Source organism: Erinaceus europaeus, chromosome 17, assembly GCF_950295315.1.
Source record: "Erinaceus europaeus chromosome 17, mEriEur2.1, whole genome shotgun sequence".
Taxonomy (NCBI): Eukaryota; Metazoa; Chordata; class Mammalia; order Eulipotyphla; family Erinaceidae; genus Erinaceus; species Erinaceus europaeus.
The window spans coordinates 37,948,696-37,972,237 of record NC_080178.1 but is presented as its reverse complement, the minus strand read 5'-3'; the positions used below and the strand labels follow the sequence as shown (position 1 = coordinate 37,972,237).

The window sequence follows — 23,542 nt, the reverse complement described above, 5'->3', positions numbered from 1 at the left end:
GCCTCTGACGACCTCAGCTGAACCAGTGCAACCAGTGCCACAATTTCACTTCTGATTTCAGACTTTATCCAGAGATGCCAAGCCTGATATGTCAACCCTCCAATTCAAATAATCTGTTGAGGCCTTTCATAACACATGGAACTACCTAGTTCCATATCAGATTGCACATTATTCCCTAGTGAAGTTACAGACCCTATAATATAGTTCAGGGCAAGAGGGGCAAGGTACATATACACATGTATCCATAAGTTAGGAGAAAATACATACCTCAAAGTAAAATTGTTCAATAGTCTGATATGATTAGATTTAGACTCAATAAATTCATAAAGCAAGTAGAAAGACCTAAAAGAAGACATCATAAATGACTTAATCAAATATGTATTACTTGGGCCTTGACCGTCTCCTCTCCTCAATCAAGGGTACTTCACTTCCCTCAATGACTTAATGTCTAATTTCCTCATATAAAGAATGGAATACAAAGCTGGACAAGTCAACGGACTGGCTTACTTTAATTGGTCAATACCAGGCTACCCCATCATCCAAGGTTTTAGTCAGGGACTTTGTGAATTCCCATAAAGATATGATAGGCCTAGACTTCTAGTTGATCCCTCTCTCCGCCATCACTACTTACAACAAGAAAGTCACCTTGCCCTCATTTAGAGCAGCAATTGTGGGTCTGCCCACTCTCCAAAGGAAGGCTTGCACAACCTACTTTGCCACTTGAGAAAGACTGGTCCTAAAATGAGAGCAGTCTAAATGTTCCTAGATTGGCCATGGACTGTGAGCTCAGACTGACACTCAGAGGTTACACAGGCTCCTGTGCTAAATATTAATAGATACAGGCACTAGGTCATATACATGACATGAATAGTTAACGGTATTTATATGATTTTGTCATGTTTGGGAGCTACTTTCTGCCCTAATACAACTTTCAAGGCCTATTCTAAACACTGACTCCATCTTCCCAGACAATATTTTTAGTCTACTTGCATGTTGGCTTTTATCTCTGGCAAAAATTACTAAAGTCATAAACCCCTTGGAACATATCTAAAGTAGACTTCCTCGCTTCTTCCCACATTAAGACTCCTAATTCCATCTGCTTTATTCCTACCTTTGGGTTCCTGTTTATTAAACAATTTCCCTGCTTTATATCTTACCACCTTTCAGCCACCAAATTGTAGACTCTGCTATGACTTTGTCCTGACTTAAAATGACCTCATCAATGTGTCCCAAACTCTCACTTCTCCAGAGTCCTACCCCACTATGGAAAAACAGAAACTGGTGGGTGCCAGACAGTAGTGCACCTAGTTAAGTCAATACACACATTTCTGTGAACAAGGTCCTGGGTTCAAGCCCCTGGTCCCCACCTGCAGGGGAGGAAGTTTCATGAGTGGTGAAGCATGACAGCAGATGTCTCTCTGTCTCTCTTCCTATTTCCCCCTACCCTCTTGATTTCTGACTATCTCTCTCCAACAAATAAAGACAATAAAATTAAAAAAAAAGAAAAATAGAAACTGGCTATGGTATTCATCAGCCCATCAAAGTCCATATCCAACAAAGCAACAATTACAAAAGCAAGACCTTCCATCATTTGCACCCCAAAATAATTATTTCATATGGTCCATATTCTCAGAGGGATAAATAATTGAGGTTTCCAATGGTGGAGATGAGAAATTGAACTCTGGTGGTGGGAACTGTATTAAAATATATCCCAATTATTTTACAGTCCTGTTAATCATTATTAAACCACTAGTAAACATTATTTTTAAAAAAACCCAGTGCAAACAGCACTATAATTCATTTATATGTGCTAAGTACATTGGAGGATGTGCCTCAACATTGTCACTAGAATGCATCCAAATGGATATCAATTATTTTATTGGAAACAATGAATTGGCCTCTCAGCAAGAAACATTAAAGTTCAAGACTGATCACACAGCTCAGGTTGAAGGAATTTCACCAGTCACCCGGATCTTCTCACCTGGAATGTACATCTAGTAACTGTGACTTGAGAAACATGCCACATAGTCACACTGCTCTTACTGTTTCTCTTGAAATAGGCACAATACATTTGCAACAGACTATCCTTGCTTCTAAAAGTATTTTATTCAACAGAGGCTCATGAAATAGTTAAATTGAATAGTTGTGTTGCTTTCCCATGTGTGTTACCCAGGTTCGAGTCTTGTCCCTACTACACTGAAGGAAATTTCACTGCTATATTTTATTTCACTCTCTCTCCCTCCCTATATTTCTTCCTTCATATATATGATTGAGATGATAAAGAGATTGATTTAATATGGTTTATAGTAGAAGGTGGAGGCTGCTGAAAGTGAAATAGAAACCCTCCAGGAGGAAAAAAGTAATTGCAGCAATCAACTAATATATATAGCCTAAGATTTTATTTTACAACTGAGTTCCCTAGATATTAAGGTAATAGGAGGAAAATTGCCCTACCTCTTTGTGATACATGTTACTTATAAAATCATATACTTACTGGGCTTGGGAGACAGCATAATGGTTATGCAACAGACTTTACTAACTGAGGCTCCAAGGCTTAAACTTCAATCTCCAACTCCACCATAAGTCACAGCTCTGTATCTTTCTCTTCCATTTATATATATATATATATATATATATTACTTTATTATATATTATTTTATTATATATACACTTATCTATAAATTTGTATATTATATATAATGCGCATACTACTTATATTTGTTTTGTTTACATGTTGTGTGCATAAAAACATAATGGTTTTCAACATAATTTCAAATACCTCAAGATCAAAATAACAGAAAACATTCATATTCTGGTCTTACAAATTATGGTCAACAGTACTGAAAAAATTTTTTGTTTAACTTTTTAAAATATACTATTTATGAAGCAAGTAGAAAGACCTAAAAAAAGACACCATAAAGTCTGACCTTGTCATATAAAGTAAGGACTACAAAAGCTAGATAAGGGTAAAAGAATTGCACACTTTACTGATAACCCTTTTGGTCAGTACCAGGCCACCTCATCATCTGAGGTCCTAGTCAGGTAATCCTGGGATTCCCACTTAGATACAAAGGACCTAGATCTCTAACAGATCCCTCTCTCCACCATCACTGGCCATCTCCATCAAAAACATTATAAACCCTCTTGTGGGTCTCTATAAAACCTTTCCTTCAATATAGAACAACAATGGCAGAAATTGCCCCACTCTCCCAAGGGAGGCTGGGTCAACATACTCTGCCACTCAAGGAAGAATGGTCCTGAAATGAGTGCAGCCTATAGTGTTCCTAGTAATGACCATGAAATGTGAGCTCAGACTGACAGAGATGCACTGGTTACACAGGCTCCTGTAAGAAATATGAATAGACATGGACCCTAGGTCAGATCAGTAGGGATTACAGTATTTATATACTTTTCAAATATTTGGGAGCTTCTCTCTGCTCTGATCCAGCTTTCTAGTCCTATCCTCAACTCTGACATCATCTTCCCAGATAATACTGTTAGTCCACCTGCATGTTAGCTGTAGGGCTCAGTCAAAACTTAGTAAAGTTAAGGGCCCCTTGGAATATGCCTAAAATAAACCTACTAGATTTTGCCCAAATGAGGACCCCAAATTTCATCTGCTATACTCTTATTTTTAGGTTACTGATTATTAAACAAATTATTCTGCTTTGTATCTTAATGTTTTTCAACCACCAAATTACAGATACTACCATGATGCCAATCTGATTTCCCTGGGCCTAGAACCTCATCACTGTGTCCTGGAGCCCCACCCCCAGAGCCCTGTCTCATTAAAGAAAGATAGAAATAGACTGGGGGTATGGATACACTTGTCAACGCCCATGTCCAGCGAAGAAGCAATTATAGAAGCTAGACCATTCACCTTCTCCACCCCATAAAGAATTTTGGTCCATACTCAGAAAGGAAATTAAAAAATAGGGAATTTTCCAGTGGAGTAGTTGGTATATAGAAATATGGTGGTGGGAATTGTATGGGATTCTACATTATTAAATCACAAATAAAAAAAAAAAGTCAGCCCATGCAAATGGTAATGTGCAATCTCACCTAGCTAAGCCATTTCCCAGACCCAGGATGCCAAAAGACTTTTAAACTATTTTCTGCAAGTCTTTTACATGAAATTATAACCACAAATGCAATTTAAGTCAAAATATTCAAATCACTTGCATTTTTTTCTGGTATGATGTCATTAGATTTACTAAATGTGGCTCAAGCATACAATATGGAGTAGTGGGCTTGGTTTTGAATCCACTTGTACCTGAATTTTGTACAAGCTGTTAATGACAATTCCATGCCCTCACTGCTGATGATGAGGTCATTTTCAGACCTGAAATTTCATCAGTACTTATTAATTGGTAGTGCTGAAAAATGAACTGTCTTCATTTGATCACTATCTAATGTTCATGTGACTGTACTCAGTTTTTTTTTTTTGCAAATTCCATGTATAAGCACATAGATATTGGCTCACAGTGAATGTTCCTTTAATAGTCAATTAATTAATATAAAAATCAGGTTTAGATTTGCAAAGTGCATTAACTGATAATGCAACTGACCGTCACAATCAAACAGTATAGGGAATGTAGATATAGCCATCTGTCCTCTAGCAAAGGGCCGTGTATTCAGGAAGGTTAAGTGCACTGCACAAGGTTATTCCAAAGAGGAAAATCAAATACAGTCTCTGGAGTCATTCCAAGATTAATACTCTTGCCACTTAAATCAAGACCTTTTTTTTTTTTTTTTAATTCTGAGTCTGGAGTAAAGGTTTGCATGTTCAGGCTTAATTAAGTCAGCATGAGTTGATGTGATAGTTTAGAAATGGCTAAAATTCACTTCTATTGCCTTTGGATAGAAATTGTATAACATTTCTGAAAGTCTACTGTGGTCACTTATTACTTATCACATACTAAAGCCTTAGAACATATTTTTTCCTTTCTTGTCTCTAAATTCCTGCTTCTTCTTAAATCTTATGAAGCACAGATATAACTCGCCATTTCCCAATAAGGTGAAGCCAAAAGCAAAGAAATATAGGGAATTGGGCATTAGTGCAGCGGGTTAAGCACATCTAACATGAAGCGCAAGAACCGGCGGATCCCGGTTCGAGCCCCCGCCTCCCCACCTGCAGGGGAGTCACTTCACAGGTGGTGAAGCAAGTCTGCAGGTTTCTCTTCCTCACTCTTCCTCACTCTGTCTTCCCCTCCTCTCTCCATTTCTCTCTGTCCTATCTAACAATGACGACAGAAATAACAACAACAATAACCATAATAACAATAAAAAAACTAAGGACCACAAAAGGGAAAATAAGTAAATAAATATAAAAATGCAAATAAATATAACAGATTTTGAGAATAAGAAAAATTTCCTACCAAGTAAGTCCAGCTTACTATTCTTTAAGTCACGAAATAGTACATCTTCCTTCAAAATGTTTCTTTTCTTTTTTCTTTCTTTTTCCTCTCCCAGCACTAGGATTTCATTACTCAATTGGCTTTTTCAGATAGATAAATAGATATATGATATATGTTAGATAGATGGTAGATAAAAGGGAGACACAAAGGCAAGAAAGCCAGTATGGTGGGATCTGGGCTTAAACCTTAAAAGTAGGTGCCTCCCCAGGTGAGCTGTATCACTGACCTAAAATGACTTACTCTATACAACTTGGAGTGAAATAATAAAGACAGTATCAAGTAAACATAGTTTTTTTTTGCACTGTGTTATTGTGATTATACGATTATATGCCAACCCCTGCACACAATGTTTTCAATTTTGTGTTACTGGTACAATATGTTACTATTGATATAATCTTCAACAGTATTACTGATTTGCTCTATGACTATAACAGATAAGTACTCCTATATTTTTAAGGGGGAATAATAAATTAATGAGCCTGTGTAAACAGAAAATAAGTGCATAGGATGCAAGCATCATTTATAATTACTCAAGCAAAACTAATTGGCATTTCTCTTTAGAAAAAATCAAAACTGTGAAATATTACAGGTGCTTGCTTTCCATACACAGCTATAATTCATGTATAGGGGTCCAACTACTATTCCAACCCAAATTAATCCATTCAGCAAATAGTCTTTGGGCATTTGTTATATGCTAGCACTGAGATAGGCCCTACAGAAGTACAACACAGTAATAAAAACGTTTGATGTAAATTCCTCTGAGTCATCTATGAAATACAATGTATATTATTGTGTATAAAACATAGCCTGCAATTAATTTCCAGTGAAATTGACATAGATAAGGCAGATGCATTTGATAATGGAAGAAGGGCAAGTATGTGAATATGAAATCATTCAGCCTTTAAGGAAGTTGTCACACTTCTAGCTAAAGGAATGTTGAAGAGAATTTTAAAATTGTCCTTCTTAAAACATAAAATAAAATAAAAATTGAAATTGCCTTTCTTACCCAGAGCATTTATTTTTACATCATAATTAAATAAAAATATCACCGCACATAATATATGTGAAATACTAATTATTAAATTTCAATACTGCAGGGGGTGAGTTGAAAATGTAGGTCAATGGTGGGGGTTCATGTTTCACTTGGCTTGAGTTTCCGGGCTCAATCACCTGGCACCCCAGCCCAAACATTCTTATCTTTTGTTGAAATCACCTGGCTACATTAGTAAAGGGTGTATCTTTTTGCTTCTCAGGAAAATATTTTCATCTGTTGTCTTGGCTATGACACAAACTCTTGAAGAGAACATTCATTTCTGGTACTCTAGCACACAGTTATGTATGGTATTTTTGTTGTTGTTATTGCTGGGGGTTATTGCTGGGCCTTGGGCTTTGGCACCGGCACAATTACACAGTTTCCAGCAGTTTTTGTGTTTTTTTTTTGAACCATGGTTATTGCTGGGGCTGAGCCTGCATAACAAATGTACTACTCTAGACAGCCATTTTTTCTTTTCTTTCTCTTTCATTCATTCTTTCTTGTAAATATCTTTATTGGGGGATTAATGGTTACAGTTGATAGTAAAATACAATGGTTTGTACATGCATAACATTTCCCAGTTTTCCACATAACAATTAAACTCCACTAGGTCTTCCTGCCATCATGATCTAGAACCTGAACCCCCCACCCCAGAATCTTTTACTTTAGTGCAATACATTATTTTTCTTACTTTTTATTTGCTAGGACAGAACACCTGTAGCACTGCTTCACCACTTGTCAGGCTACCCCCTCTTGTAACCCCCCAGAGGTGGAGACAGTGGCTTGAACCTGGGTCCTTGTGCATAGTAATCTATGCACTCAACCAGGTGTGTCAACACTTGGCCCCAGTTATATATGTTTTATTTTAATTTTTGAAAAAAAAGTGTATTGCTACTAGGGATTATTAGTGAGTACCCATTTATTGGGGAAACTGACGATCCTTCCTAGCCGACTGAATCCACATGGATCCCAGTCACTTTCAAAGCCAGCAACAAGCAGACATCAGGCTCAACCTGACGCTGTTGACTGGCTACGGAAGAAGGGCAAACACTAGAAGAAGAACTGGGGCTTGGTGCCTGCATAGTGAATTCACTGATCTTAATAACCATCCCTCTTTTTATTTTTCTTCTCTCTCTTTATATCTCTTACTTTTTGATATAGACAGCAGAGAGGAGATAGAGACAGAGGGAGAAAAAGAGACACCTATAGTTCTACTTTACTGCTCATGAAGCTCCTTTCCTATAGGAGGAGACCAGGGACTTGAACCTGGGTCCTTCCTTGTGCATAGCAACTCAACCAGGTGCATCATCATCCAAGCCCAGTTGACTCTTTTTAAAAACTTCTAAAGACAGAAAAAAGTCAGCCTGGGAATTTTGAGGGTGTGCATACATAGTGAAAGAAGATATGTGTGTATGTTTAAAGACTAAGAGCATAAATACAAAGAGAGCATTCTTGCTGTTCTTAAAATAAAATTTTAGTGAATGAACTTTGGCATTTATTTTGATGATTTAAAACTCCCCCCCATACTGTCAAAGTTGCTGTTTCAGTATTGATACTTATCTAACATCTATTGTTTTTCTGCATACCTGAAAATGGCATATATATGTATAAAAAAACCAAAATTGAATAAAAAACTAGCTATAGATTACAAAAAAAATTTTCAATACTGCACTGGTATCCTATCAAGGGGAAGATGAGAGCTCAAAGTCAGGGGGATAGATACAATTACATTAACTTCAGGTTGAAGGCATTCACTATTGTTTGCAAAGCTAAGGCTAATTACATCATATCCATGGTTTCAACCAGGAGAAATTGTAAGATATAATACTACATGATCTCACCGTCTAAATATTTGCTTGGAGTCACATATAGCCAAATTCCAGAAATTTACCAAAATTAGGTTAATGAAAATTCTATTGCCAAAATCTAGCAAAATATTTCTTTTTTTTTAAATATTTTGTTTATTTATTAATGAGAAAGATAGGAGGAGAGAGAAAGAACCAGACATCACTCTGGTACATGTGCTGCCAGGGATTGAACTCAGGACCTCATGCTTGAGAGTCCAATGCTTTATCCACTGCGCCATCTCCTGGACTACTAGCAAAATATTTATAAGTCACAGGGATTCAAAGGAGAATAAACTTTGAGGATGAACATACAAAGAATGGAGGATACACTGTTTTAGAGTAGAAGGCTTTTTTCAAGAAATAGTTTGCCTGCTTTAATTCTAAGGAAGTACTTAGATGCCAAGGAGTTTCATGACTTCAGCCTCACTTCCAGAATCAGTGAATATGACTTTACAGAACTTATTACTTTAGCTTAAACATGATAAAAACCATCTATCCTTCATTGCAGAATCTCTCCAACACAATACCTGATCCTTTGGGAAGCCTCCTCTTGGTTTTTTTGTTTGTTTGTTTGTTTGTTTTTGTTGTTGTTGTTGTTGTTTTCCATGAAATGACAATGTTAGACCTTACTTCAGTATATTTCTCTGGATAATCAGGGTAATTTCCTCTAGCTTTAGATTACCCAGTCCCAATATCTTCATTTTATTCCTGTACATCTACAATCATTTGATTTTGTTTAGTTGATGCCCTCCTTTCTTGAAATTTCTTTCTTTTTTGTTATGTTTTTAAATATTTTACTTATTTACTATTAGATAGAGACAGACAGAAATTGATAGGGGTGGAGGAGATAGAGATAAAGAGACAGAAAGAAACCTGCAGCACTACTTCACCATTCATGAAGCTTTCTCCCTAGAGGTGGAGACCAGGGGTTTGAAGCTGTGTCTTTGTGAATTGTAGTGTGCACACTTGACCAGGTGATTCATTGCCTTGTCCTAAGTCTGAGCATTTCTAATGCTTGTGTACAATGTAAGAATCTCATGAAAGATGTTATGTTAGACTATAACTGTACTCCCCAAACTGTTAATTCATTTTACACTTAAATCTGCCAGTCCTCTCAGTCCTCTAGAAAAACTTACCAAATGGTCTTCAAGAAATTTTAAATTACAAAGAGCCTGGGAAGACTTTAACTTTAGGGTTAATCTCATATATTCCATATTTCCTTGATTTGCTGACTTTATAGCCTATAAGATTATGTCTTTACTGTGAATTACTGTATCATGCAAAAGTGTGCCTAACCCTTTTACACAAAGAAATTAATAGTATGAAACCAAGCAACCCAAATATTTTTTGGATATTCTTCATTTACAGTGACCTGGAAGGTCACTACTATTATCATCTCATTACATAGAAATCACTTAACTCATTTTATAGCTGTGCAGTTATGCATCACATGTAGATGGTCCATAGGTTTTATATAATATAAAAGTTGGTATCTATCTGGGTTTAATAAAGCAATGAGTCACAATTTTAATTCCTCTTATGACACACTCATGATCAATATCTCTCACATGTGGCCATTTTTATCTCTTGTGAAGCAAAAAACAAAAAAAACAACAAATGAAATTCATGATTTGAGGCAAATCAAAACATATCCCCATGCAGGCAGGGAGCAGATGTTTGAGCTTGGTTCCTTGTGCACTTTAATGTGTGCACTTAACCAGGTTCACCACTGCTTAGCTCCAACTAAAAGACTGTAGTTATACTGAAGGCACTGAAATATGGAGCATAGAGTTGTCCTCCACAGCACTACCATAGGATCTTTTGTGCTCATAAGTAGATTCCCAGAGTGTGATTCAATTTAATGCCATTACATGGAGGAGACTGGCCCAGAAATCACTAATTATGAACTTAATTCCTGGACTAAAAGATAGGTATTTATTAGATAAGATAATAAAGAAAATTTAAATTACAGAAAGTTTTGTGTCTTAAAATGGAAGTAACCTATCTTTTGATCCCTTTATCACTGGCTTATTGTGGTAATAAAATCAAATAATGGTTTTTATTAAAAACTCTCTGCATTAGAAATACAAAGATTTCTTAGTCCACAGTTTTCTCATTCCTCAAAATCTCAGTATACCAATATTTCTGGTAGGAAACTATAAGTGTGAACATGGAAATGTTCAGAGTCACAGACTATATTAATATGCATAACTAGGCATGGGGTTCATGCTTAGTAATGATGCTGCCTTGCTGGAAACTACTTGTGTAGACTACTATCGATGCATTTACTGATGATTCACTCCCAACTTCTAGTGTTGACTCACTCTGATTATTTCTTTACTATACAATTATTCAACCCCAAATTTTATGAAATTTGATTTTCTGAAGGTCTTTGAGAGGACTATTACTGATTTTTTTAAAAGCCCCGAGCATGGTCTAGGGTATGTTTTGTTTGACCTACAGAGGTTAAGTTACCCAGTAAAAATGTTCACTTTGGTGTACATTCTACAGAACTTGCAATTTATCTCTAATTTAACATCAAATTATTAAAATCTATGCTTCCCAAGATTGTTCTACATATAAGTTTAGCATTAACTCTTACATATCATTCTTTTAGATTGAACTAAGTTGTGTATAGCCATACCACACTGAGTACACTGGGACTTGTCAGATTCAACTAAGTTTTCTGTTAAAAACAGTTATAACAATTGAGCAGCCTTCTAACCCAGTATACCTAGAGCAAAACTCACAGCCTTCAAATCTTATTATGCATATTCATGAGCAGTTTTCTTTAGCCACCATAAGCAATTACCTGTAATGTGTAAGAGTACAATATTGTTGATAATTATTAAATCACTAATAAAAATTAGCAATATAAAAAAGAATTGAGGTCTTCAATAAAGATATAGGAAAATTTAAAAATCTCCAGCATCTTTATAGTAGAATTACAAATGAAAATAAAATCTATTTAATCAAATAATGGCCACATAATCTGTCTGATCTGCTTAAATTTATATCTCTGTAAACATCTGCTGCCTGGCCCCTTCAATTGCTTTGTAAATAGTTAATTCAGAAGTTCTTGGATGATTAAATACATTTCAGCCTTCCTAAGCTTAACATGCCCACCAGAGAGTTACTAAGTGAACAAAGAGATGACCATGCTGATGGGAATGGGTCTTACCTTCAGTGTGCACAGCTGACACGTAGGTCCAGTTGTACCTTTTCACAATGTCCACCATTGCCCGAGCTTGCTGGGCATCTGAAGGCACAACTCTCATGAAATACTTGAACAGAGTCTTGTCACTAAGGTCCATGCTGGTGGCTGAGTAGGCAATCTGAGGGATGTTGAAAAGCTGTAGCAGATTCTGGACCTGAATAGCCACAGAGCTGGACCCAGGCCCTATGACTCCAACAATGGGCTTCTTGGAGCGAAAGCCAGAGGAAGAGCCATCCACACATCGCACTAAGCCTTCTTCTTCCTCGGAAGAAATGAGGGAATCCCTTATGAACTCAATGCTCTGCTCCAGGGCCACAGCTGAGTGCCAGCAAGAATCCCGGATCTCACAACCCAGGGTGATGTTGGGAAGCAGAGTGGGGTCAGAATTGATCCGCTCCAAGGTGTGCAGCATGGCCTCCACTCTCTGGATGCCATACTGCTCACGCACAGCCCCACACTTCCTCTCGTGCACTTTGTCCACAGTGGGCTGGTGGTGGACAGAAAAGAGAGCCCCAATGATAATGTCTCCTGGCATGTGGGCCACCACCCTCCTCTCACTAGACTGTGCACTCCCACGGACATCTTCTTTCAAAAGCAGAACAGACAAGATCAACAGCAGGACCATTTTAGGGAAAGAATTCAAGCTACGAGCATGGTGAGGGGCATTTAGAAGGGTCTGGATTGATTGTGTCCTCTGGTGGTTGGCCAGAAAAGGAATGAGGAGAAACTCAAACGTACTTCCTAAAGGACCACCATGTCCCCAAGTTCTATTTTGTTAGATGGACCCATGTGATCATAATCTTCCAAACCTGGAAGAGAAGAGAAAAAGCAAGGGTATTTATCAAAATTAAGGCAACTACCCCAAGAGGCTCAAATGTTTTATGCAACTGGTGAAAGAGGGCTTTTATGATGCAAATCACTTGAAAAAATTATTCTGGATCCCCTTTACTTGTTTCCTTAGGGACTTAATAAAGTAGTTGATATAGGCTCTTGGCCTGTTTTTCTTAGATTACCATTTGCTTTTCATGTGTTCATCTAGAATACACAAAACCCAACATATGGATGGCTGGCAAAATTATACTCTACTGTGCAGGTAAGAGAAATCCTCCTAAAAGAAAAACTATGTCACAAACAGAAAACATTGGGGAATGTGCATATGAAAGTATTAAACATTAAGTACTAGGATCTCTGACTAGTGCTAATTGCTGTTTTGCAATGTTATTTATTTTCCCCCACATACTCAGCATCAAGAATGTATTAATTATGCAATGACAAAGAAAAAATTACTTTATAAAGAAAAAAATATAGATTCAATATTGAGTAAATTGACTAATCTTCCTAATAAGTAAATGTTTAATAGTTTGTGACTAGGATAACAAAGATAAATGAGGTCAGATAACTGTCTCAAAAATAAATGAACTGTAAGAAAGAATGGTTATTTCTTTCTTTTTAATTTTTTAAATATTTATTTATTTATTCCCTTTTGTTGCCCTTGTTTTTTTCTTTTTATTGTTGTAGTTATTGATGTTGTCATTGTTGGATAGGACAGAGAGAAATAGAGAGAGGAGGGGAAGACAGAGGGGGAGAGAAAGATAGACATCTGCAGAACTGCTTCACCACCTGTGAAGCGACTTCCTTGCAGGTGGGGAGCCAGCGGGCTCGAACCAGGATCCTTATGCCGGTCCTTGTCCTTTGCACCACCTGCGCTTAACCCACTGAGCTACAGCCCAAATCCCAGAAAGAATGGTTATTTCTAAGTATAATGCACCTCCAAATAGAGATCAGAGCATTTTTTTCCAGAAAAAGAATTGTTTAGATTCAAATTCCAACACTTACCTTTATCTTTACTTATTTGTTGGATAGAGACAGCCAGATATCAAGAGGATAATGAGTGACAGAGAGGGATAGAGACAGAGAGACACCTATAACACTACTTCTGCACTTGTAAATCTTTCTCCCTGCAAGTGGGGACTAGGGCCTTAAACAGGGTCCTTGCACATTGTAGCATGTGTCCTCAACCAGGTGATCAACCACCCAGCCCCCCAGTTCTGATTCTTTGAAGTGTAATCCCCTCAGTACTTAGTTTTTCTTACTTCATTTGAGCAATGGGGCTAATATCTTTGTGACTGCCCTTATGGGGATCAACATAAACTACCAATTATGCATATGTTTTGTATACTAAACATTTCTATATTCAAGACATGCTCTTTTCTATTGTTAAATTTCCAAGGGCATTCTGTGGCTAGGCTGTGAAGAAAGATAATTCTCTAGCAACTCATTCAGTTCTCCAGTGGCTTCAAAGTAATTACAGTTTTGTAATAAAAAAAATCACAGTAATCAGTCCTCAACCTCTGATTCAGGAAACAAATTCCACATTGTGGGAAGTCAAAGAGTTGGGAGGCTGTATGTGTGGACCTATCCTTATACACTCTTGATAGAACGGAGAAGAATGAGGAGGAATGTTGGAGATGAATAGCATAATGCTTATGTAAAGAGTTTCTCATGCTTGAGTCTCAGGAACAATGCCTCCACCACCATAAACCAGAGCTCAGCAGTGCTCTGGTAAAAAATAAATAAATAAATAAGTAAATAAGTAAATAAATAAATAAATAGGAGGAGGAGGCAGCAGGGGTGGAGGTGGAGGAGGAGAAAGAAAAGGAGGGGAAAATGATTTCTTCATCTTTTTACAGAGAAATTCATTAAAGCTTTGAAAGCAGTCATCTACTTCAGTTTAAATCCTAAGAGAAAGATGGGGGTGAGTGAGGGAGAAGAGAAGAGAAAGGGAAAAAATTACCTATAGCAAATTGTAGTATAATTTGTAAAAGGCAACTGAAAATTAATGATTTATATGATTGTATAAGATACTTATAAGTTGCCATCATGACCAATGATCTCAAATGAATTTAAAGTAACTAGCTTCCTAAACACCACTTTTCAAAGTCAGGTGATATATCTTGTGGAATTCATGTAGATGATATGCTTCTTCATAGCAGACTTTCAAAACTATCACGGACTTTCAAAACTGTCACTGACTATCACTGACTTTCAAAACTCACCAGTATTGCAGTAGTCTTCTTCATACATAAAAATGAATACCTGTATCCTATTGCTAGTAGTCTCCTATGGAAATGAGGAACGGCTTTTGAATATTGCCAAGCATCAAAATAAAAAAGCCTTACAAAATAGATAATGCTCTAGGGAAACTATTTGCAATATTTGGAGGTCAGGTAACTAGCTTTTTTAAAATCAATATTGGATTTATAAAGAAGGGAAAGGAAAAATGAGATATATACTATTATTTTCTATTAAAATTAACTCAAACCTTTCTTTTATTTTGCCTGGAGCAATGTTCATTCTAGAGATAAATGCTTATTCTTATAGTAAAATGAATTCTACAATATACAAAAAGACATATTTGAGACTAAAGGAATCATAATTTCACATTATATCTAGAATGCTACTAAGTAAATAAAAATAACACACCAACTCTCATTTTTTACTCTAAGATCTTCGAAATAGTGTGAAGGACTAACAACAGTCTATCAGATTAATAAATATACCAATCCCCTGAATCATTTAGAGTTATTTTAGGCAAGTTGTGCATAGTGACAGAGAAGTGGTTATAACACTGAAAGATTCTTTTTTTTGTTATAGTATAAATTAGGTTTTGGGGGCCAGACAGTAGCGCACTTGGTTAAGCGCACATAGTACAAAGCGAAAGGAGCCACTCAAAGATCCCGATTCAAGCCCCCAGCTCCACACCTGCAGAGGGTTCGCTTCACAAGCGGTGAGAAGGACATCTCTAGGTGTCTTTCTCGCCTTTCTCTATCTTCCCTCCTCCACTAAACTTCTCTCTGTCCTATCCTGTGAAAAAAAAAAAAAAAAGAAAGAAAGAAATGGCCTCCAGGAGCAGTAGATTCATAGTGCAGGCATTGAGCCCCAAGTTCAAATTAAATTGTCTACCCTTTAAAAATTAATAAGGTGTTGAACTCTTTCAGCAATACCTACGATTAAGTGACAGAAATTAATGTTACCCAAAAGTGCATAATGTACAATGATAGTGACTATCATTACCTGTCACTGAGAATGCATGCACCAGTTATATGTATGTCACTCTTACGCAAAGACTATATGTTCAAGAGCAACCAAAGTATAGATGCTCCTTGTTCTTCTGCTTACATTGGTGCCCTGAAAGTTAACTTTAATTGTAGCCTTGTAGTGTCAGGAACAATAAAATGAAGAGTGAAATGTTGACAGTTGAAAAACATACACATTCTATATAAAGAATGGATGAGTAGACCAGCTAGATATCTCACTTACATAATGTGCCTTCTTTGTCATGCCTCAAATCAGGCTAGAGTCTAGTACCCATAGCATTAGAGACCATTTGGTTAATGTGCTATCTTTCCCCTATATCTGTCTATCTGTGAAAAGGTTGGATTACAGCAATGAAGCCCTGGTGAGAAGGAGGAGGAGACAGGAGATGGGAGAGAGGAGGAGTAAAAAAAGAAGAGAAAGAAAGAATAAAGGGAAAGAAGGAAAAAGAGAATGAAGAAAAGGAGATGAAGGAGGGGGAAGATAAGGAGTGACTAGTCTATAAGACCAAGAATATATAATGATTTCTATGTCTAGCAAATCAGAAATTAGTGATATATCTTTACTTTAAAATAATTATTTAAAAAAATATAGGCGCACAAATGGGGGGATTAAAATGGGAGATACACTTATGAAAAAAAATAGATAGGGAATTATGAAAACCTATAGGTAAAGAGAAAAATTAAAAACTTGTGGTGTGAGATAAGCTTAAAGAGAAGATTCTAGGCAGTTTAATACTCACTGTCATGCACACAGCTTCATTCTGTTTGAATAAAACATATTGTTCTTCCGTGGAAGACATTATACACTATGAACATCTATGTCCATGTATATGGTAGCACATGTCAACAGCCTTACAATAATCCCATTTCAGGTATATGTTTTTATTTTAGGATTTTATTTATTTACTCATTTTCTTGCATAGAGACAGAGAGAAACTGATACTAAAGGGAGAGATAGTGAGAGAAAAAAGAGATATTTTCTTTAGCATGTTTGAAGTTTCCCCCCTGCAGGTGGGCATCAGGAGAATGAACCCTGTCTATGCACATGGTAACATGTGCACTCTACAAAATTCACTACTGTCTGGTCCCATGTCTATGTTAAACTCAACACAGCTCTTCCCAGGGTCCCGTACAGTCCCCATACCCATCTGAAAAAGATTAACATCTTGATCTTGTGTAAATGGAGAGGATCAATTCTATCACAGTCTGAATCTTACAAGGCTGTTTCGTTAAATATAGATTAAAGAGTATTTCAGGCTAAGGGCTGACTTAGCACCCACAAGACATAATCCACTTTATCAGTGGTGATCAATGTGTTTCAGTACACTAAAGTGTCCCAACCATAAATGCTCATAGCATGCTAGACTACAACACCAGTGCTACTTAGAAATCTACCTTGAATATGCTCAATGGATATATTTTGTTGATATAACAGCTCAAATATCTGACAAAGGGAGAGATGAGATGCCCACCAGGAGGTGTCATGGCAACAGAGAAAGCATGAATGCTGTTCTTTCTCTTGCTCTCTCAGTCTCCCTTACTTTCTCCCACCCTCCTTCACTTTTAACTCTTTATCTGAATGAAAAAGTTTGCCTTTATCAGTTTTCATTCATTAGACTGTGGCTCTAAAAAAAACATGAAAGTACATTTTACAATAATTTGTCTTAGAAATGTGATGAGATTGTAATTAAATCTTAATGTAAAGTTAAATAACAGTATTTCATATATATCCTCAAATACAGGAAATAAATATAACATCAATTCCCAAGACACCAAATATGTATTATAGTATCAGGAACACTCACTTTTCTAATAAGTATGCAATCCATAGAGCACACATTTTATTATATGTAAGGACCTGGGTTCAAACTCTAGGTCTATACTTATAGGCTGGGAGTAGGAAGGATGGACCAGGGCAGCAGTGAAATTTACTTTCACTCTTCTTTCCCTTCACTCTCATACCTTCTCTATTTCATTTTGCCTCTATTAAAAAATAAAAATAAAAATGGCTACCAAGAGCAGTGGGGTCATTGTGCAAACACCAAACACATACCCATATTAACAAATAAACAAACAAATTGAGTCCCAGGGCATTTAAATTCCCATAGATAAGGAGAAACCAGCTAAGGAGAATGAAAAGAAAAAAAAATCATGAGAATGAGAAAGTGTCCATCATATTTCATAAGAAATATTATGTACATATATGAGTTTGTAATCTAGAAACACATATGGCAACATTAGTAGAATATCCTCTGGGTTTTGAGGATAAAGGTGATATTTAATTTCTTCTTTACCTTTATCTGTAATTTTAAAGGATCATCATTATTTTTAATGACAGAGAGTGTGAGACCCCAGAACACTTCTCAACTCTGGTTTATGGTGGTGCTGGGGATTTTACTCAGATAGCATAGTATAACACCACTATGTTATCTTGCCAGCCTTCTCTATCTGTATTTTTCTAAATGTCTCCATTTGCTATCACAATGTATGCATTGCTTGTTATATTCTTTTTGTTTTCTTTTATTTTGGCATCTCCAGTGCTTCACCACCCCAGGTTGAATTTTTCAGACAGAAAGAGTAAGACAGAGAGGCAGAAAGTGAAAGAGAGTACAGCACCAAAGCTTCTGTTTAGTTTCAAAATTGAACCTGGATGGTACACATGGTAAAATAAATCACTATCCTAGTGAGCTAGTTTGTGAGGTCCTCTCTGTGACATTTTCAAGTGTGCCTTCCCAGTAATTGCCCCAGCATTCCTCCACAGTCTTATCTCTTCCCCATGTCTCCTTCCTTGGAAGACCACTGCTCCCCTCCTTCACAGTGTGTTCCTGCTGCTTTTGCCTCCTGAGAGTCTCAAGTCTCAATAGCCTTCATGTCAGTCTTCTCAGCAGAGGTGGGGATAGGAGAGGACACCACATTCTGGACCTCACTATGGCCTTGCCCTTTGAGACTGTGTCCTTTATTATTATCTCTGAATCTTGGGACTTTTTCACAACCAATACGAGAACACTACCTACTGCAAAGGGTTCTGAAGAAGACTGAATCAACTGATGCTTTACAGTAGTCCTTTGGTAAGATCTTCCCAGATTCTTGACTGTAGACGCCCTTGTTTCTTGAGTTTACACAGTGTGGGTCTTTCTCTCTCTCTCTCTCTCTCTCTGAAGAGGAAAGAGGAAGAGAGACCAGGAATGACTCATACATATATAATTTCACTAGTCCAGGTCAATTTTCATTCATAAAAAAAAAAAAACAGATAAATCACAGCAGCAGTTTTTTCCATAGTCCTACTTCCAAAATGCCTAGATGTGGTGCCAGAGTTCAGACCTGGGCCTCATGATTTGCAGAATATGGGCCCTACCAGTTGAGCTATCTCTCTAGATTCTCACATGGTGTTTATCCACACACCATGTGATTTATTTCATTTGTCTTCCAACAAACATCTAATCTTTTTTAAGGTTAAATTCTACATCACACAGTATCCACAATTAACACTGTCCAAATAATTCTGCTTAAAAAGCCAAAGAGTGAACTTCTGAGGGCAGGGCTACAGAGTAGCAATGTTGTATTTCTCTCCTCTGTCCTCTTCTCTCCCCACTCAACTAGGAATAGCAAAGAAGTTTACCTGAGGACACAATAAGACAAGATTAGGACCACTTTGGGAGCACACCAAGTCATGATGAGTTAACATGTGTGGCTCATGGACAGAGAGGGGCCCTAAGGAGAGATTCCTGGGGCTGTTAATAGTCCAGCAGGTAACAAGTTGAGGCTCCACCTCCAGTTTGAGTTTTATTAAAAAAAAAAAAAAGAACTGCAAAGAGAGGAGAAGATCCCCTAAAGCTCAGCAAATGGAACTGTTAGCCTCCATTGCTATTGTTCTTTGGAGGCTGGAACAGCAGTGGGAAGACCCTGTGCTGAGATGGGGGCAATTCAGAAGAAGAACCACACTCTTAGTGGTCTAGAGGAGGGTCTGTACAGTGGGAGTCTTTCCACATTGTTCTGATGAATGGGAGACACAGTGAATAACTGCCTGAGAACACAAAGAATACAAACAGGATTTGTTTAAAAACTCATAGGGCCAAGGATGGATGTCTGGATTGGCTCTAGCTGCTGTTAGAGCAGCTGAATTAGGTCCTGGGCTTTAGACCCTCAAGGGATGGGAGTCTCTTTGAACAACCACTGTGTTATCTCAACCCCACCTTGTTTTATATCTTGGTCAGGAGTGAGTGATTAAGCTAAAAAGAACTACTTATAATTTAAAAACCTGCAAGATCCCATAAGCTACAGGGAAGAAAAAGAGCATAACAACCACTGAGCTTCAACTCTTGGACTGAAATAAAATTGAAACAACTTAATTTCCTAACTGTTAACTCTTTAAGTACCTTAGTTAGACACAAGTCAGTCCAGGCAAAAGTGATCAGAAGATTAAAAAGTACTGAGAGAGGGACATTATAACACACTATATACAATGGTTAAACCAAGAAGAAACATTAGATAAATGAGCCAGAATAAAATCCCAGGTAAAAGCCTCCTGAAGGTAGAAACACAAAAGAATGAGGACAACATCGAAAGACTGAGGCATTAGTCACAAGAATGAGGAAAGCTTTGAAAGTAATATAATCAGAAATGGGGAAACAATAAATGAGACTAAAAGAAAGCACTAACTATCTCAAGGTGATTCGGGAGCTGAAATCTGAAGTAGTTAAGCTAAGGGAACATCTGGCTGAATAAGTTAATTCAGTATCAGAACAGAGTAACAAAATAGCTAAGATACAGAAAACAACAGAAGGGAGAGAGAATAGAATGAATGAGGCAGAAAACTAAAATTTGCAAGATTGAGGACTAATTGGAGAAAACTAAGAAAGAAGACATCTCAAAAGAAATTAAGAGATACTGAGAACAACAACAGAGACATATGTAAGGGCAAAAAAAATATATGCATTATTGGCTAACTAGAGGAAGAGAGGGAGAGGAGGAAAACATTATACAAGGTATAATAGATGAGAACTCCCTTAGTCTAGACACCATAAAACACATAAAAGTTCAAGAATCCCAGAGGGTCTGAAACAGAATTAATCCAGACTTAAAGACACAAAGACACATCATATTTAGAATGAAAAGGAATAAGGATAAAGAAAGGATCCTGAAGGCTGCGAGAGAAAAACAAAGAGTTCTTATAGAGGAAAACTCTTAAGAATAGCAGTAGATTTCTCCACACAAACACTAAAAGCCAGAATGTCTCTGAAAATGTACAATAGTTCTAGTCTATTTATCTCTTCATTCATTTCCCTGTTTCTTTATTGATTTTCTGCCTTTAAGATCTGTCAATTTCAGAGAATGGTGCATTGAAATCTCATACTTTTACTGTGTTTCTGTTAATATATTGCTGTGGCTCTTTTAGTAGGTTTTTGATATATTTAGATGACCTCTCATTAGGTGCACAGATGTTAATAATTATTAATTTCTCTTCATAGGCAGATCATCTGAATATTAAGTAATGTCCATCCCTATCTTTTTCATTTTTTTTTTAAATTTTAAGGTCTATTATTTCAATTATCAGAATAGCTGTTCCTGCCCCTTTTTCTGGCCCTTTGGCATTGTTGATGGTTTTCTATCCTTTCACTCTGAGTCTGTGTTTGTCTTGTTGAGTTAGGTGGGATTCCTACAGACAACATGTATTTGGGTTGTGTTTTCTTATCCACCTTCCTACTATGTGTCTTTTAATAGATAAATTAAGGCCACTGACATTTATTGATATTATAGATTGAGGATATTTTAATACTATTATTCTAGAGTTTTAGAGTATTCTGATATGTGTCATATTTATGGTGCTGTGACTGTTAATATGAGACCTTTCAGAACTTCTACAGGTCAGGCTTGATGATAGTGGATTCCTTCAACTATTGCTTTTATCATACAATGTTTTTATGCCTCTATCAAGTCTGAATGACAGTCTAGCAGGATACAGTAGTCTTGCCTATCTCTTCTGGCTTTTAGTGGAAACTGGAGTACACATTCTATTCAAGTCTACATGGGTCCACATGTCCACAAGGATGTGGTCCACAAGGAAAGACCACATGCTAGGCCACAAAGACAGTGCCAACAAATTTAAGAGCATTGAAATCATCCCAGGCATCTTCTCAGACCACAGTGGAATTAAATTAACACTTAGTAATAAAAAAATTAGTAAAAGTTCCAAAATATGGAAACTCAACTGTAAACTATTTAACAACTACAAGGTCAAAGAGGAAATTAAGGAAGAAACCAAAATGTTTCATGAGTCCAGTGAAAATGAAGATACAAGCTATCAAAATATTTGGGACACAGCTAACGCAGTACTTAGAGGGGACATCATAGCCATATAATCAGATATTAGGAAACCATAAAAAGCACAAATAAACAAGCCGATTGCACACCTGGAAGCCTTAGAAGAACAACAACAAAAGAACTTAAAGCAACAAGAAGAACTGAAATAATAAGTTAGGACAGAAATAATAACATTGAAAAGAGAAAAACCATAAAAAGATCAATGAAGCTAAATGCTGGTTCTTTGAAAGAGTAAACAAAATTGATAAAATTTTAGCCAGACTCACAAAACAATAAAAAAGAAAGAGATAAAAATTAATCAGATTGTAAATGAAAGAGGAGATATCACAACAGATACCACAGAAATTTGATGTGTCATGCTAGACCTTTATGAATAAACATATACCACCAACTTAGAGGACCTATGTGCCCAGACTAAAAAGGGAGTCTCTTCAACAAATGGTGTTGGAAAAAAATTAATTGAAAAATGCAGAAGAATGAAACTGAACCACTATATTTCACCAAACACAAAAGTAAATTCCATGTGGATCAAGGACTTGGATGTTAGACCAGAAATTATCAAATACATAGAGGAAAATATTGGAACTCTTTTCTGTCTAAATTTTAAAGACATCTTCAATGAAACTAGTCCAATTACAAAGAAAGCTAAAACAAAAATAAACCAATGGGATGACATCAAATTAAAAAACTTCTGCACAGCAAAAGAAACCAATACCCAAACAAAGAGAACCTTCACTTCAATGGAAGAAGATCTTTACTTGTCATAAGACAAGAAGCTAGTAACCAAAATATATAGAAAGCTCAACAAACTCAGCAAGAAAACAAATGACCCCATCTAAAAATGGACATGAAAAAGAGGACATGAACAGAATATTCACCATAGAAGAGGTCTGAAAGGCCAAAAAACATGAAAAAATGCTACAAGTCAGATAAATGCAAATGAAGACTACAATGAGATACCACTTCACTCCTGTGAGAATGTCATACATCTAGAAAGGTAGCAACAACAAATGCTGGAGAAGTTGTGGGGACAAAGTGTCCCTCTTGCACTGCTGATGGGAATGTTACTTGGTCCAACCCCTGTAGAGAGCAGTCTGGAGAACTTTCAGAAGGCTAGAAATGGACCTACTCTATGATCCTGCAATTCTTCTCCTGGGGATATATCCTAAAGAACAAAATATCAAAATATACCCATCCAAAAAGATTTGTGTATACCTATGTTCATTGCAGCCCAATTCATAATAGCCAAAATCTGGAAGCAACCCAGGTGTCCAACAACAGATGAGTGGCTGACAAATTTGTGGTATATATACACAATGGAATACTTCTCAGCTATCTTTAAAAATGGTCATTTCACCTTTTCAGCCCATCTTGGATGGAGCTTGAAGAAATCATGTAAAATGAGATAAGTCAGAAACAGAAGGATGGATATGGAATAATCTCACTCATAGGTACAAGCTGAAAAACAATATTAGAAGAGAAAACACTAAACAGAACTTGGACTGGAGTTTGGTGTATTTCAACAAATAAAATATTCTGGCATGGGTGTGTGTGGGGGTGGGGGGGTGGGGGGAGGTTTCAAGTCCTGGAACATGATGGCAGAGAACCTA

At 36.8% G+C, this 23,542-nt stretch overlaps 1 protein-coding gene across 2 annotated transcripts in view; it reads right to left on the bottom strand.

Annotated features, from left to right (window-relative positions):
- GRM5 (glutamate metabotropic receptor 5) overlaps nt 1-23,542 on the bottom strand; it is a 654,830-nt gene that overhangs the window by 605,741 nt on the left and 25,547 nt on the right. For both annotated transcript variants that reach the window (XM_007534501.3, XM_060176672.1), the window contains exon 2: nt 11,479-12,323. In XM_007534501.3, the coding sequence (XP_007534563.2) occupies nt 11,479-12,139 (661 nt within the window). In that variant the 5' untranslated portion in view covers nt 12,140-12,323. The remainder of the gene's footprint in view (nt 1-11,478; nt 12,324-23,542) is intronic.